Source organism: Nuphar pumila, chromosome 7 (assembly GCF_984573655.1).
Source record: "Nuphar pumila chromosome 7, dmNupPumi1.hap1.1, whole genome shotgun sequence".
NCBI lineage: Eukaryota > Viridiplantae > Streptophyta > Magnoliopsida > Nymphaeales > Nymphaeaceae > Nuphar > Nuphar pumila.
Window position 1 is genome coordinate 121607512 of NC_143255.1, and position 15725 is coordinate 121623236.

A 15725-nucleotide genomic window follows, 5' to 3' on the forward strand; every position below is an offset into this window, starting at 1 on the left:
ACCACACCTTTCATGAACGGACAAAACACATCGAAATGGACTGTCACTATGTTCGTGAAGCATATCTCCGAGGAGTTATCGATCTTCCTTATGTCACGTCCGAATATCAGTTGGCAGATTTCTTTACTAAAGCCTTGTGCGCTCCGCGGTTCAACTTCCTTCTTGGCAAACTATCGGTCATCTTGCCCTAAGTTTGAGGGGGGGTGTTAAATTATGTAATCAAACTTGTAATTTCGTATATATATTTTATATATATAAGGTAATACATATACATATATATAATATATGTATATGTATTTACCAATTATATATATATAATATATATTGTCATAGTAAGGGTAGTTTAGGAATTTTACACATTCTTTTTCAAGAATATGTTTTTTGTATTTTCTTTTTTTCTTTTTTCTTTATTTATTTTTGCTTTTTCATTTAATGCATTGTACATGCATTGGGAGGGGCCTAAACCACTAGTCGTTGGACCCCTCCAACGGTCACATTTGTGACCGTTGGAGGGGCTCCAACGACTATGTGGAGCCCCTCCCAAGGCCTCCTCCAAAGCCCTATATATATGGGCAGCTCCTCTTGTATTTCTTCAAGGGATTTGGGATTATAGCCCAACCTCTTTAGTGTTTATGAAACTTATGGGTGCAAGTGCACATTTGTGATTCGGTGTGTTGTGTTTGTTGTGCACAAGTGTTCTTGAGTGTGTATGTTCACACATTTATTCTTAAGGTTGTTGTGTTATCGACTAAAGTATCTTGTTGAAGATACTTTTACATCAGCATCAGCATAAATGAGGATCTCATGGCCGCCGCCTGGATCTAATCTACTTTTCTTGTATACAAACCCATCACCAATTGTACCCTTCAGATAACGAAGTATTCGTTTGACTGCCTCCATATGTGACGTATGAGGTTCATGCATAAATTGAGACACCTGATTAACCGAATACACTATATCGGGTCTAGTAAAAGTCAGGTATTGTAGCATGCCAACTATGCTACGATACTTAGTGGGATCTCCATATATATCCCCGTCTTTAGAACTCAGTTTCTGATGAATGGCACTTGGAGTTGCTAATGGCTTACAATCTGCCATGCCTGCCCTACTGAGAATGTCCAACGTGTATTTGTGCTGAGTAAGGGTGAGTGTATCACATCTTTTATCAACTTCCACCCCAAGAAAATACCGCAGCTCCCCCAGATCTTTCATTTTGAATCTCTGACTTAATAACTTCTTTATCTCCTCAATGTGACTTTTGCAGTTCCCTGTGATGATGATATCATCTACATATATCAATAGCAAAGTAGTGACATCTCGTTCATTGTGAATGAATAACGAGTGATCCAGAAAGGACCGAGAAAAGCCATGCCTTTGTATCTCTAGTGAAAAACTCTCGAACCAGGAACGTGAAGCTTGTTTTAATCCATAGAGTGCCCCTTTTAGTTTGCATACATACTGCTTGGCGTCTCGTTCTGTATACCCAGTGGGTTGTTCCATGTAGACTTCCTCTTTTAAATCCCCGTGTAAAAAGGCATTTTTTACATCTAACTGGCTCAATGTTCATCCATGTTCAATGGCTAGACTCAACACAATACGAATGGTTCTCATCTTAACCACAGGGCTGAAAGTTTTATCGAAGTTTTGTCCTTGTTCTTGTGTGAATCCCTTGGCAACAAGTCTAGCTTTATACCTTTCGATGCTTCCATTTGGTTTATACTTTATCTTGTATACCCATTTTGATCAAACGACATTTTTGTTTAGTGGTCTAGGCACAATCTCCCATGTCCCACATTCATGCAAGGCTTTCATTTCTTCATTCATTGCTTCGACCCATCTTTTAGAACTTGCAGCTTGATAGAACATGAGAGGCTCATTCTCTTTATTTATGGATGTCAAGAACAACTGAAAATCCAATGAAACATTTTTATAGCTTACCCACTTGTCAAGCGGATGTCGAATCCGTAAGGATCTTCTGATACGAATCCGTAAGGATCTGAATCATTCTCTTTATTTGGTCCAAGTTTTTGGGATTAGGCAGATCGCGTAAAAAAAAATTTAAGACTCGACTTTGACCTTTGCGCAAAAGAGGAAAATAATTAGAAACATAATCCAGTAGGTGATAACAGTTAGCAGACTGAATATGATTCAGATCTGCGATGGAAAAAGTGGAAGTAGGTGATAATCTATGTCACACGGACTCGGCTAAAGGGTTGCCGCACCCGCGTCGACACGCACGGACTCGGGTGCGGACTCGGGTGCGGCTTTGGACTCGGCCCGGACTCGGTCAACTCCGAGTCGGACTCGGTCAACGAGTCCGGGCCGAGTCCGACCACATTTTGGACTCGGTCAACTTTGACCGAGTCCAAAATTGTCCAGTTCGAGTTTTAAATTTTGTTTTGGATCCGGGTCGGGTCGGGTCCAAACCCGACCCAGATCCAATTTTTTTTGGCAGCCGAACCCTAAAAGGGGTTTATCGACAGGGAGAGGAGCTTACCCTCTCGATTTTGCCTCTCCCCCTCAGCCCCTGCAGCTTTCTCCTGCAACCACGCCGGCGATCCGAACTCCGGCGACAGGCAGCCACCGTCTCCCCCTCTGTCAGGTATGTCGACCCTGCTCGTAGCCTCCCTCCCTGCACCCTCTGCTCGCAGAGGAGGGGCTCGGCCCCCCTCCCTGCACCCTTTGCACGCAGAAGAGGGGCTCGGCCCCCCTCCCTGCACCCTCTGCTCGCAGGGGAGGGGCTCGGCCCCTCCCTGCACCCTCTGCTCGCAGAGGAGGGGCTCGGCCCCCCTCCCTGCACCCTCGGTTTGCAGGGGAGGGGCTCGGCCCCCCTCCCTGCACCCTCTGCTCGCAGAGGAGGGGCTTGGCCCCCCTCCCTGCACACTCTGCTCGCAGGGGAGGGGCTCGGCCCCCCTCCCTGTACCCTCTGCTCGCAAAGGAGGGGCTCGCCCCCCCTCCCTGCACCCTCTGCTCGCAGGGGAGGGGCTCGCCCCCCCTCCCTGCACCCTCTGCTCGCAAAGGAGGGGCTCGGCCCCCCTCCCTGCACCCTTTGCACGCAGAAGAGGGGCTCGGCCCCCCTCCCTGCACCCTCTGCTCGCAGGGGAGGGGCTCGGCCCCTCCCTGCACCCTTTGCTCGCAGAAGAGGGGCTCGGCCCCTCCAATATTCCCTGTTTTATTAACTTTATTTTATTTACTTATTTAATTATTTTCTTTTCAGTTTTCACTTTTCAGATATAATGGCGAGTTCTAGCGGTAGTGTCAATACATTTAGTTCAAGTTCTAACCCTGAATTAGATGTTTCTCAACCACTTTGGAGGCTTGTGACAAAAGGGATAAAAGCTAGTAGTGGTGGTGGTGGGAATGTGCAGTTTCATTGTAATCTATGTAAGACTGTTTTCACAGGTTCTTATACACGTGTGAAAGCACATTTTTTGCATATTCGTGGTCAAGGAATTAGGGCATGTTCTGGGGTTGACAAAGACATGTTAAAGCAATTAAAAAAAGAACAAGAGGAAGCTTAAAAGAAGAAAATTGCCGAGATGAAAAGCGATTCGATTAATTTGTCTTTTCCTACTGCTAGTGATACACAAGAAAAGCTTTTAAAGAAAAGAAAGATGGAAAGCAATAAAACAATACAAGCGTCATTCAAAAACATGGCAAGAGCAGAAATTAATAAAAAGATTGGTCGATTCTTTTACTCAAGCTCAATTCCTTTTAATGTAGCTAGAAGTCCATACTGGAAAGATATGATTACATCTTTGGCTAATTGCAATTTGAGTGGTTATGTGCCTCCTAGTTCAGAAAAACTAAGAACAGTCATTCTTGCAGAGGAAAAAAATAGAATTGAAGACTTGCTAGAGACCCAAAAATTTGCATGAAAACGACATGGAGTGTCGATTGTTTCTGATGGGTGGACTGATATACAAAGGCGACCACTGATAAACTTCATTGCTTACTCACTAAATGGGCCAATCTTTTTTAAGACTGTTGATGCATCTGGAGAGTATAAAGATGCTGAATATTTAAAGAGATTATTTGTTGAAGTGATAAAAGAAGTGGGTGAAGAAAGTGTGGTGCAAATCATTACTGGCAATGCTCCAGTTTGCAGTCGTGCAGGAATGAATTTGGCAAGTGAAGAAAATATTCACATATTTTTTGGACTCCTTGTGCAGCACACAGTTTAAATTTGACACTTAAGAGTATATGCAATCCATCAAAAGATGATGCACATGCACATGAAATGTGCTTATGGATTGAGGAAATAGAGCATGATGTTCGAAATATTAGAAATTTTGTTGTAAACCATCATCATGCCCTTTCTATATTTAATAGGCATTCTGATCTCAAGTTACTGAAAGTTGCTGAAACTCGTTTTGCTTCTCTAATTGTTATGATAAAAAGAATTAAGCAACTCAAGAATGCATTGATGATGATGGTGGCTGATCAAGATTGGGATTTTTATCGTACTGAAGATGATGTCAAGGCTCAAGCTATCAAAAAATGCATCTGTGATGATTTTTTGTGGGATAAAATTACATATTTTGTTGAATTTACAGAGCCTATTTGGGAAATGCTGAGAGAAGTTGACAGAGATGTACCCATGCTTAATAGAATTTATGAAATGTGGGACAATATGATTGAAAAAGTTCAAAGTATCATTTTTAAACATGAGAAGAAAGATATTGCACTTGATGATTCAGAATTTTACAATCATGTACATTCAGTTTTAGTGAGAAGATGGGATAAAAGCAATACACCTTTGCATTGCATGGCACACTCTCTCAATCCAAAATACTATGCAAAAAAATGGTTGACAGCAGGTGTTGGTCGTGTTTCTCCAAATGAAGATCCTAAGATATCAAGAAATAGAATGATATATTTGGGAAGAGTTTTTAATGATCCTCACATGTTTAAGGTTGTAAATAGTGAGTTTGGCAAGTTTTCTACTGGAAGATTTGATTCTTTAGCAGCACTTGTGGCAAGGGACGAGGAAGATCCCCTTAATTGGTGGGCAACATATGGATCAGAGACACCAAATCTGCAACGTCTTGCAATGAAGTTGTTATCCCAACCTGCTACATCATCTTGTTGTGAAAGAAATTGGAGTACATATGCTCAAATTCACAACATTAAAAGAAACAAACTCACTAGTAAAAGAGCAGAGGATTTGGTATATGTTCACTCAAATCTACGATTAATTTCTCGCCGCACCAAAGAAGAGTATAGGTACTTTTTTTTCTTTGTATTCAAAGTTTGTAGTTAAATATTTCATATTTGTATTCAAAGTTTTAAGTTAGATACTAATATAGTGATTTTTTGATGCAGTTGTGGACCATCCAAGAATTGGGATGTAAATCCAGAAGATTTTGACTTGGAGGGAGAACATAATTTACATACTCTCAACATGGACTACCTCGATCCTGTTCTTCCTTCTAATTCAGACGATGAGGCAGATTTATGATAAGTTTTGTTGTTTATCACACTCACAAGCTTCTTTATGTGTTATATTTTGGTAAGTTTGTGTTGTTAAGAATTGCTTTTTTTTTGCTTTAAAATTTACAATCTTTATGTGTTAATTTATTATTATATATATAATTATAATATTTAAAATATATATATTTATAATATATATTTTTTAATATATATATATATAGCCGAGTCCCCGTGTCCAAATTTTTTGGAATTGCGCCGCACCCGTGTCGCACCCGCACCCGCACCCATGTGACATAGGTGATAATAGTTAGCAGACTGAATATGATTCAGATCTGCGATGGAAAAAGGGGAAGAGAAATAATAGCTTGACCAGAAAGAGGAAAAGAAGAATAATCTGTCGTCGAGAGGAGGAAGTCGACTGTTCACGTTGACAAAAGATGAAATGGGAGCAGCTCTTCACACCCAGAAGTCACGTGGCTTTGATACCATGTTAAACAAGGAGTCTTCACGATGAGCTGTGTAGGAAGAGAAGAAAACCAAATAATGGAAGAGGCGTCTGCAGGAAGAAAAGACGTCAGACTCAATCTGCGTCTATCAATGCATTAATAATGTATTGAATACACAATTTTAGGGTACGAAAATACCCTCTAGTAGTATCGTAAATTACATTACATACTAACTGGATCTTGACCCGGTTCAGTACATGGATCGGGTCGGGTCCTGTACATACATAAATTGAGTCCAAGACCCAATGACAACTTCTTTTCAGGAGGTACTACTAAAGGTGGAAGGGTTGCTCGGTTCACGGGTTCTGGGTTGGTTGGAACGGGGTAATATGGGTTTGGATTAGGGGTTGGGTTATGGTAGAAGTAGTGGGTCGGATATGGGGCAGGGTCCTGGATCAGGGATGATATAACGGGTTGGGTCAGGTTTGGGGTCTGGTATGGATAGTGGGTATGGTTTGTGTAATACTAGGACGTCACACCTGATTGGATCTGGATCAGGTCTAAACCTACGCTATTCATCGGACCCATAATGGGATAGGTAGGATCATGGATCGAGTTGTGGTGGGGAAAGGTCTGGTTAGAACTCGATCCTTGATCCGTAACAAGATGGGTCTGGTTTTGACCCGACTCAAATTCAAACTGGAACTCCGTCCGGGTCCAATGTGAGTTTGGGTCGATAATGGATCTGAATTGGGGTTCAAAATTAATTGGTTGGATCTTATTTGGGGCGACCCGCAAACCGGACCCAACTGGGTAGGTCGGGTAATGGGGTTCGAGGCTCGGACCCGCTCCCTGGGACCCAAAGGATGGTCTCCGAGATCCAGGTCTGGGCCCCGCTACCAAAGATTCCGGTCCAGGCCCTCTCAGGTTCGGCCCGATCCACAAGGGTCCACCTACACCTGCTTGTTGGTGTGCTGCAAGAGGGCCTCCACGCGCAGGTTCAAGAGGGAAGGGGAGGTCTTTCCCGAGTCGGGCTGACGAGCCCACGCCTACAGCAGGGCCCAGCGTGACACTGGGGTCCTGCAGGCCAGGCCAGGCCTATGACACAACCACCGTGGCTCGAGGCCAGGTTTGTAGCGCACCCGAGTTGACGTGGGGGGGTCCAATCGTGACCCCTTGGTTCGGCTGGAAAGTATCGGATGTTTGATTTACAGCCGCTATCGAATCCGGGTGGAGAGAAGGTACCATGTGTGAGAAGTTGACGTGTCCTGCATCCCTGTGCAAGGCCGTCTCAACGCCCTCACGTCGCACCACAGGCTGATAATTCAGTTGAGTTGGGTCGATCGTTGCGGCATTGGCGAGAGTGATAGCATCGTCACCCATTCCCGTACCCATTTTTTGTGTAGACATCATGCACGGCTCCACTGGCGACTCAAGAACGAAGATCCAACTTTCGACACTATCCAAGCGCTTTGACATACCGGCTACATCCTTGCTTACGCGTAGCAGGTTTTCTTGGATCTTCGTCATCATGTCGATCATCCGCATCATGGGGTCTTCGTTGATGGTACCTAATCCCTCACGCTCCTTCTCATTTGTAGGATTGTCCCTCGCTTCTTGCGTCATGCCGTCGACCAAGGAGGAGGGGTTGTGCTCTGATACCACTTTGATGCAGCGTGGGGATCAGCTTCTTGACGCACGTGGCTGCCGAAAATGGAACACGACTCCCACGATCATGCGATGAGCAGAAGGACTAAATACACAAGTGCAGTCATGAACAGAACTTGAATTTATTTCATAGGCATAATCAAAGAACACGTAAAAGTTTTATAACTGAAGGAAAACAATAGGAAACAAGAGAATAATAAAAAAAAACTGCAGGCAAAAGAATGTCAGAGAAAGGTTGGGCTGAAAAATCAATCACGTCTACCTACGCAACCCTAAAACAGGGTATTTATAGATTGCAAGTGGGTCGGGATCTCGGGTCCGGCCCCTGGACCCGAGACGACTTCAATCTATTGATGGATCTGGGACACCTCAGACCTTCGCTCACCCGGAGTAGGTGCGCAGAGCCACGTCCCTGCATCGAGGTACCTTGCTTGCGATCGGATCCAACTCCTGGGTCTGATTGTCCATCCCATTTGGGTCAGGTTCCCTGGTCGTGCCTGGGTCACGTTGTACAGGCCCGATCTGGTCCTGCTTTGCATCAAAATTAAAGCTTGTAAACAAACTTGAAACCCAGTGAAACCAGCTTCTTGGACAAGAAAGGCATGTTCTAAGGGGAGACTTGAAATACTTTTCATTTGACTAGGAACGATAGTACATCAGGTTAAACTCAAATTTGAAACACCCTTAATTCTAACACTGCTTGGAAGGTGTCACAAATTCAGTAAACAGCTCCACAGATTGCCCAAACCAATGGATCAAAATGTCAAGGCCTAACTTTCTTGCTCATCAGGCTAGTTTGAAACTTTTCTTTATATTTACACGAAAAAATTTCCCCGGGATCAGAGGCCTTGTCGCGCTGGTTCTACCTGCCGTATTGTTGTACTGGCAATGTAAAACTCCGTGGGCTTAACCCTTGCCCCCCAAGGAGTCGCCACGCTTTGGCTTGCGCAAGGGGTGGCGCCCATGGGATTTGAACCTAGACCGACCGCCTAGTGGCCTAGGCCCCATCCCACTACACAAAATCCCCTTGGGACTGGTTTGAAACATTTTGTATCCTACATTTTCATTGTTGGGAGAACAAGTCTTAATATATCCAAACCCATTAAGAAAATAAGATGTACATACACTCAAAAAAAACTGCATAAAATAATAAAATGTACAAAACAAGTTCTAAAAGACATAACCGCTAACAAAAAGATTGACAATATTATACATCAACATCACGATAGATAATCATAGAAAAGTATTGTAAAGATTTAGTGACTACAAGACTCAACTTCCATTAATTCCCTCAAAATGGTTCTACTATAAAATCCAATATAAATAGTTAAATACCTTACTTTAGATGATTATCAATTATAACAAAAATAATCATATTAAATTATAACCAAAACAATAGTCTAGTATTTCCATGTTTCTCGCACAATTAGCAACAAGTAACATACTGATTAGCTATCAAAGGGGTTGTCATTGTCAATTATAACCAAAAATAAGTCTAGTATTTCCAAGTTTCTCACACAATCGGCAACAAATAACATACTGATAGGCTACCAAAGGGATTGTCATTGTCGATTATAACCAAAATAAGTTCAGTATTTCCATGTTTCTCACACAATTAGCAACAAGTAACATACTGGTTAGCTACCAAAGGGGTTGTCTTTACACGAGGTTCCACCACATGTCCGATAGTGAGTATTCCACCACCTTTTGTCCCATCCAAACAATGAGCAAACATTTTATCAGCTTTCCCTGCTGAAGCTAACTGAGAAATTATAGAAGTACTTGATTGGCCAAAACCCAAGATCCCATCTAATGCCTGGCTATTGGTATCAAGTTGCCCAGTTTCATGAACAGAACACCTGATATAAATATCAAAGAAATCTATTAATGAACATGCATAAACATATACTATTACAGAATTTTGTGAAAACAAAAGAACAAGTAGAATCAAGTAAATGAGAAGAAAAATAGGAACCTTGACCCACAGGAAAGAGTAGCAACATCATAATATATTCCATGATACACAAAAATCAGAATGGATCCTTATCTATGCTTCCAATAATAAATCAATTGAAAACAACTCACCACAACTCATTATAACCATTAATTCCAATCTAGTATTGCAGCCATTCTATAGCTGGCAAAATAGGAGTGTTGTGGCATCCAAAAGCAGTAAGATACAACAACCATAGTTGCCACGATGGGAAGCTAATGCAGCAAGCAATATGAGAAGCAAACCCAGAAAGTTCCAAAGAAGAAATGCTGAACGGCACCAAAATCTTCAGGAATCTCTTGGAGGACAAGAAACACATAGTAATCATCACAAAAGCAGGGAAACAAAAAACCAAAAGCATACTGAAGGTGCTATGAATATGAGAGAGAGATATGTTTTCCATGCGGGAAGCATCCTTTTGGGACCTAGGAAGCCTGTGTATTATTACATCCATGCTTAAGCAATAAAGAAGGACAAGTCATCAACAGATACAGTACTCAAGGAAACCCAATCAAAGACAGCAGGAGGTTTGCCAAGTTAATGTCTGTTAAAGCACCTAAAATTGTGCCTACACTAATCTAGGCAATGCAGTCACTAGACTGATCGGTCCCACTAGTTGCAATAGCGATCCTCTGAAATAATTTTTAATTTGAAATTGTTATGGTTGATGCAAGCACTAGGCAACTACCAAAATTTATAACAATGTCCGACCATCTCAGATTTTTCCTAGGTTTTCAACATAAACATTGGTCAGTCATTTTATAATTGATTATATTTTTCTAATGATGCATTTAGATGGTATGATTCAACACCATATCATAAGGTCAGATAAAGCATCAAGACAGCAACTTAAAATGCCAAAAACAAAATTAACTGCTTTGTTTTGTTCAACTGCCAAAGTCGGTGGGAATCTTAAGCAACTATATTCCCACCACAGATCACTACTTTTATAGCTGCTTGTATCATTAACCAACAAAAAAGAAGCCTATGAGAATAACTTACCCAAACACCACACTCGCATTGACAGGGCTGGTTTGGAAATTGCCAGTTATTTTGTTATACTTCAAGAGATCTTTCACAAAGTAGCCCGTAGTCGTGCTGCCATCGCCGTATTGCAAATAAAATTGGCAGGGGAGTTTAGGAGTGCAGCCCAAAACTCGCCCCCTATAAAACATTGAACAAAAATCATCCGTACACGGAACCAAAGACCCACGGTTGGAACTGCTTGGATCATAAAGAGTCAACTCCAGCTGTACCAAAATCATGTCGAGCAAACTTCAAAACCCAATAATCTCAGTAAATCATCAAGTAGCTACCATAAACTTTAAATTGAAAGAAAAGAAAAAGGAAATAGGGCATCAAACGTTTCAATGGGTAAACGAATTCGGGGTTACAATTACCAAAAAATATGAATTCTACTAACTACTATGCTATAACTGAACCACCATCCAAACATTTTCATAGTGGAAATAAAAATTCCAGAAGCAAACAATGAAGCTCAAAATTGCTCCCTATTCGACCCAGGCGAAAAAAGCAAAATCTCCGAGACTCAAAAGCGAGATAAATTACACCAAGATCGCTCTTCTTCGGACAATCCTGGCACTGAATGCAATTCACCCAAAGTTGATCGCTCCCCGTGTCGACTTGCACAAAGTAATGCCTCGGTGGGTTCCCGATCCAAAGTTCAGTGAAGTACAGCCTATCAAAGAACCAGACAGAAGAAACCACTAAAATCAACAAAGAGAAACTCACTCTGCAACGAAAACGGACCAAATTGCCGCACCTAGCTTAGAAAAGTAAGAAAAGGAGAAACACAATGCAGCAAAAACGCATCCGCAGAAAAGACTTCCTCAGGAACAAAAAAGAATCAGAAACCAAATCCCGCATCCCAGGGCCGACGGACTCACCCGGCCACGGTAGTGCTGCTGCTGCCGCCAAGGGGCAGATCGACGGCGTCTCCGAGCATCCGGCCGTGCCGGCGGCCGTCATGGGCCTTCAGCGGGCCAATCTCGCTCCGGAGGCCGGCGAATTTGCTCCTTACTCTCAGAATTCCAGTCGCAGAGGCCTCAGGAAGCGAAGAAACAACGAGGAAGAGCCCGAGCGCGAGGAAGAACGCCCTCTGCTTGAGATCCATGAGAGCAAGACTCCCCCTCTCGCCCGTTGCTCAGAGAGAGAGAAAACGGGGAAGCGGAGAAGCAGAGAAAGACGTGGGGGAGTCTGTGTGCAGAGAGACCGCGTGCGGAGACGCAGTCCCCCGCCAGGAGGAAGCGAGAAGTGAGAAGCAGGAAGCGGCCAAGGAGGGGGCCGACAGGGAGGTAGGGCGGGGGCGGTTGATGGGGTTTTCGTAAAATTATAAAAAGGGGGAAAAGGGCGCGTTAGTGATGTGTGTGTGTGTTTTTTTTTTTTTTTTGCTTTGTCGTCTTTTTCTTTTTTGCTTGTTCCAAAGGAAGGTATCACAATTACCGTTTTGCACTTCGCTTTTTTTATATTGACTTTTTCTTTTTTACTTTTTTGTTTGTATGGCACCAATTAAAAGATTGGAGTGGAAACGAGACAAGCAGATCGTTGTATGGCTCGGCTCAGAAATTGAGTTCGTCGAGCCGAGCTACGAGCCAGCTAGTTCAGGTAAATGAGCTGAGCACGAACATGACAAGCTCTATTCATATAGGCTCGTTTTACATATCAGATACTTTTATATTGTATATTTTATACATATATTATATATAATTAGGGCTATCAGTTTGTAAATTTTATACCTGACCTGAGTTCCAATTAAGACCCATAATTTTTTAATGTAAAAATGATAAAAAATATTATTTTATCAGGGATGGCCCGAATTTGGTTTATGTAGTTTTTATCTGAACCGTTCAGGTATGGTTTCTCTTATTATGGGTCCGATTAGACCTGAGTTAGGACTTATACCATACCCAAAAATTGAGGCTAGGTTTGGTTCCACCTAGGCCGACTAACGGACACCCCTATCTATAATATACATATATATGTTGTATATTTTATTATATATATTATGTATTATCATGCTTAAAAATTACTTACAAATGTTTTTTTAAAAAAGATGAGCTAAATCAGGCTCGGCTTGGCTTGGCTTGGGCTCTGAACCCAAGCTTGAGCTGGGATGTACTCTTAACAGGTCAAGCCCAAACAACCCAAGCTCCGCTCTTTTACCAGTCCTACTAGTCACGCTGGCCTAACCTGTCATACTTACGTGGTCCCGCTAGTAGAAAACTTTGTGAGTGCTCTCGTCGGAAGCAGATCAGGTCATGCTGAAAATGAGCGTTTTGGCTCATGCTGACATCGTGGCCATCCGATTTGAGTCAACAAAACCAGACGGCCACGATGTCTGCATGAGCAAAAACGCTCATTTTCAGCATGACCTGATCTGCTTTCTGCTCTTGTCCGCAGAGCGCCACCTTGCTTCGAGCTCGTTTAATTCTTATTTATTTATTTATTTTAACATTGACATGTTTGGAGAGTTTTTTTTTTTTTTATGGCACCAAAAAAATATTGGAGACCTACTTATGGTCACCGTCCTGATAGAGTAAAACATAATGGTCACCCCTTCACCTTTAGAGAGTAAGATGCTCGTGGGATTTGAATTGTCTAGTGACTTAGGTCCTTCCCACCATGCCAAAATTTCATGGGTTTGTTTTTAGTAACAATAAATCATTGATATGATTTATAGTTCAAAGGCATAAGGGTCACGAGGTGTCCCCTTCCCGTGATCTTGTTTCCGTGAGCACAATGTAAAACTCCACAAGTACTTTGTCCTCGCTCATGAACGATAGTTTCTTGTTTGCTTCCGCCTTGCAGCATGGGACACACATTCTTATTATCAAACTCATCACATCTTTCAACTTGAGGAGAGGGGATCCTGTAAAATGTTGTGTTAGATTAGCAATCTCACCCGGCGTTTACAATCATAAAACACATCCCTCCGTAGGCTCCCACGTGTACTGGGCTACAAGAAAATGGGGTGGGTTTTGTGGTTGTAAATGCTGGGTGAGATTGCTAATTTTCACACCGCGTTTTACATGACCCACTCTTGTTTCATGTAGGGGCATGCACTCGGTATCTGTGAGCCCCATGCAATGTTGTCATGTGATTAGCTAGTGTCACGTAGCCATGGCACTTAGCCCCGCTCATTTGAGCACACTTACAACTTGAAGGCCTATGCCGCAAAAAAAAAAATGGACACAAGAACATATGATAAGCAATCGACTCGCAAGCTTGAAATTGTTTTGAAAACTAAAATATGAGAGCATGGTTTTTTTAATTAATTACTTAATAAAAAAACATGTTTAATAATAAAAATACATTTATTCAATAATATAAAACAATATTAAAATAATAATTACACATGCCACTAAGGATACAAATCCAAAGCGACGTCTTAACGTGTCATACTTGAGCACTTTAAATTGACCCACTTAAATAGCCCCAAGGGGTTTGGTGCAGTGGAGGGGCCTTGGCCACTAGAGGGGTGATCAGGGTTCCATCATTTTAAAAGCGAAATCCCTTGCATTAACGAGGGCAAAGGATAATCAACCATTAAATTTAATCAAGAAAAATCAAGTAAATCTTTCTGTATCTACCAAAAATTATAAAAAAAAATATTACTAATCGATCATAAGTTGATAATGTGATATGTGTTAAAACCATTAAAATAATATTAAAAATATTTTTTATTTTTTATATTTATTAAAGAATAACTGATTCAGGAGTGAAGCCTATTCGCATTTTTTGCCGATATGATACATATCGGCCGGTACCCACCAATGCTGACAACATTGGGCCGGATCACAGTCAAGAGTTCCATTATTTTCTGAAAAGACTTGCACCATGTGGCTCTGGAAAAAAAAATTAGCACATTGTAAATTTAAGTTATTGCATTAGAAAAGTGAAAGATAATAATAGGCCCCACTGGCTTTAAGATTACGATTGATACCTTTATCCATGCTAATTTGAGTTAAATTAGTAGATGCTTGTTTTTATTAACAGAATTTAAGTGACATCCTATTTTTTTTTATAAGCAAGCTGGGGTTAGGTAGGCCCCCGCTCAATGTTGTCAGTATCGGTGCTTATTCGCCTGTATCGGCCAATACATATCCTATCGGCAGAAAATTGATATGCTTCACCCCTGAATTGGCTAAATTTTAATAAATATAAAAAAAACTTAACATTATTTGTTAATGTTATTTTAATAGTATTTTAAAGACTTTAACAGGTGCCACGTTTTGATTGGCGTGCAATATTTTTTTTAATTATTTGTTGACCGATTCAGAATGATTCACTTGAGTATCGGTATCGGCCGATTCGCGTGAATTGTTGGCCAAATGCTACAGGGCGGATACCGATACTGACAACATGGCCCCAAGCCAGTTATACAACTATACCATTGAGATTTGAACTTTCAACGTTCCAACACAAGGCACCTGTTTGGTAGAATTTAAGTGACATCGATGATGGAAATATATTATCAGGAAACATGCAATTAAAACATAAAATGAACTGAGTCAATGAGTGAAGCCAATTGTCTCGCTTTTGGGATATCCTTGAAAAATAAGAATCAGCGTTATCAAAGAATTTTTTGCTATTATTTTTAGTACGGAGTGAGTCAATCATCCACTCTGGTATCTTTTCTAACAAAAAATACTGATATTGTTTTTTTATTGATCAAGAATTTCGATCATGATCATCCAATAAAAGAAGGTTTTAATTTATTCTAATGAACGATTTGAACACCTATTAATTTTAACAACAGATTGCAGAATTGTTCATTCGGACCTTTAAATTTATAGATGTGGATCTCAGACCCATGAATGAGGATATTTCTTACACAAAGAAAAAAAAAAACAAGTGACTTGGACAAGAAAGAAAAAATGAATTGCCTTAGAGACAATTCGTCCCATGAGGATTCATCAGTAGGCTTGTCAACAGATTGGATTTTGTTCAGGCATAGGTGGGACCAAACCTATATTTGATTTGAGATACTGGAATGGGTCTGGACTCTAGTCCAATTGAACTTATCATAAGAGAAACCATACCCAGATTTTATAAGGATTACTTGAACCATACCTGGTAAAATAATATTTTTTATCTCTTTCACATTGAAAAAATTCAGATCTTAATCGAAAATCAGGTCAGGTTTGGGTCTGGTATGAAATATC

General features: G+C 41.3%; 1 protein-coding gene across 1 annotated transcript in view; it reads right to left on the reverse strand.

The window, feature by feature from the left end:
* The window catches only part of LOC149833240 (aspartic proteinase 39-like), a 70885-nt gene extending 59051 nt beyond the window's left edge, over nucleotides 1-11834 (reverse strand). Inside the window, exons 1-4 of the mRNA XM_090012765.1 lie at nucleotides 11448-11834; nucleotides 11110-11239; nucleotides 10543-10790; nucleotides 9182-9406 (exon numbers count right to left, since the gene is read on the reverse strand). Coding sequence (XP_089868891.1) covers nucleotides 9182-9406; nucleotides 10543-10790; nucleotides 11110-11239; nucleotides 11448-11674 — 830 coding nt within the window. The 5' untranslated portion in view covers nucleotides 11675-11834. The remainder of the gene's footprint in view (nucleotides 1-9181; nucleotides 9407-10542; nucleotides 10791-11109; nucleotides 11240-11447) is intronic.
* Between the last annotated feature and the right edge of the window lie 3891 nt (nucleotides 11835-15725).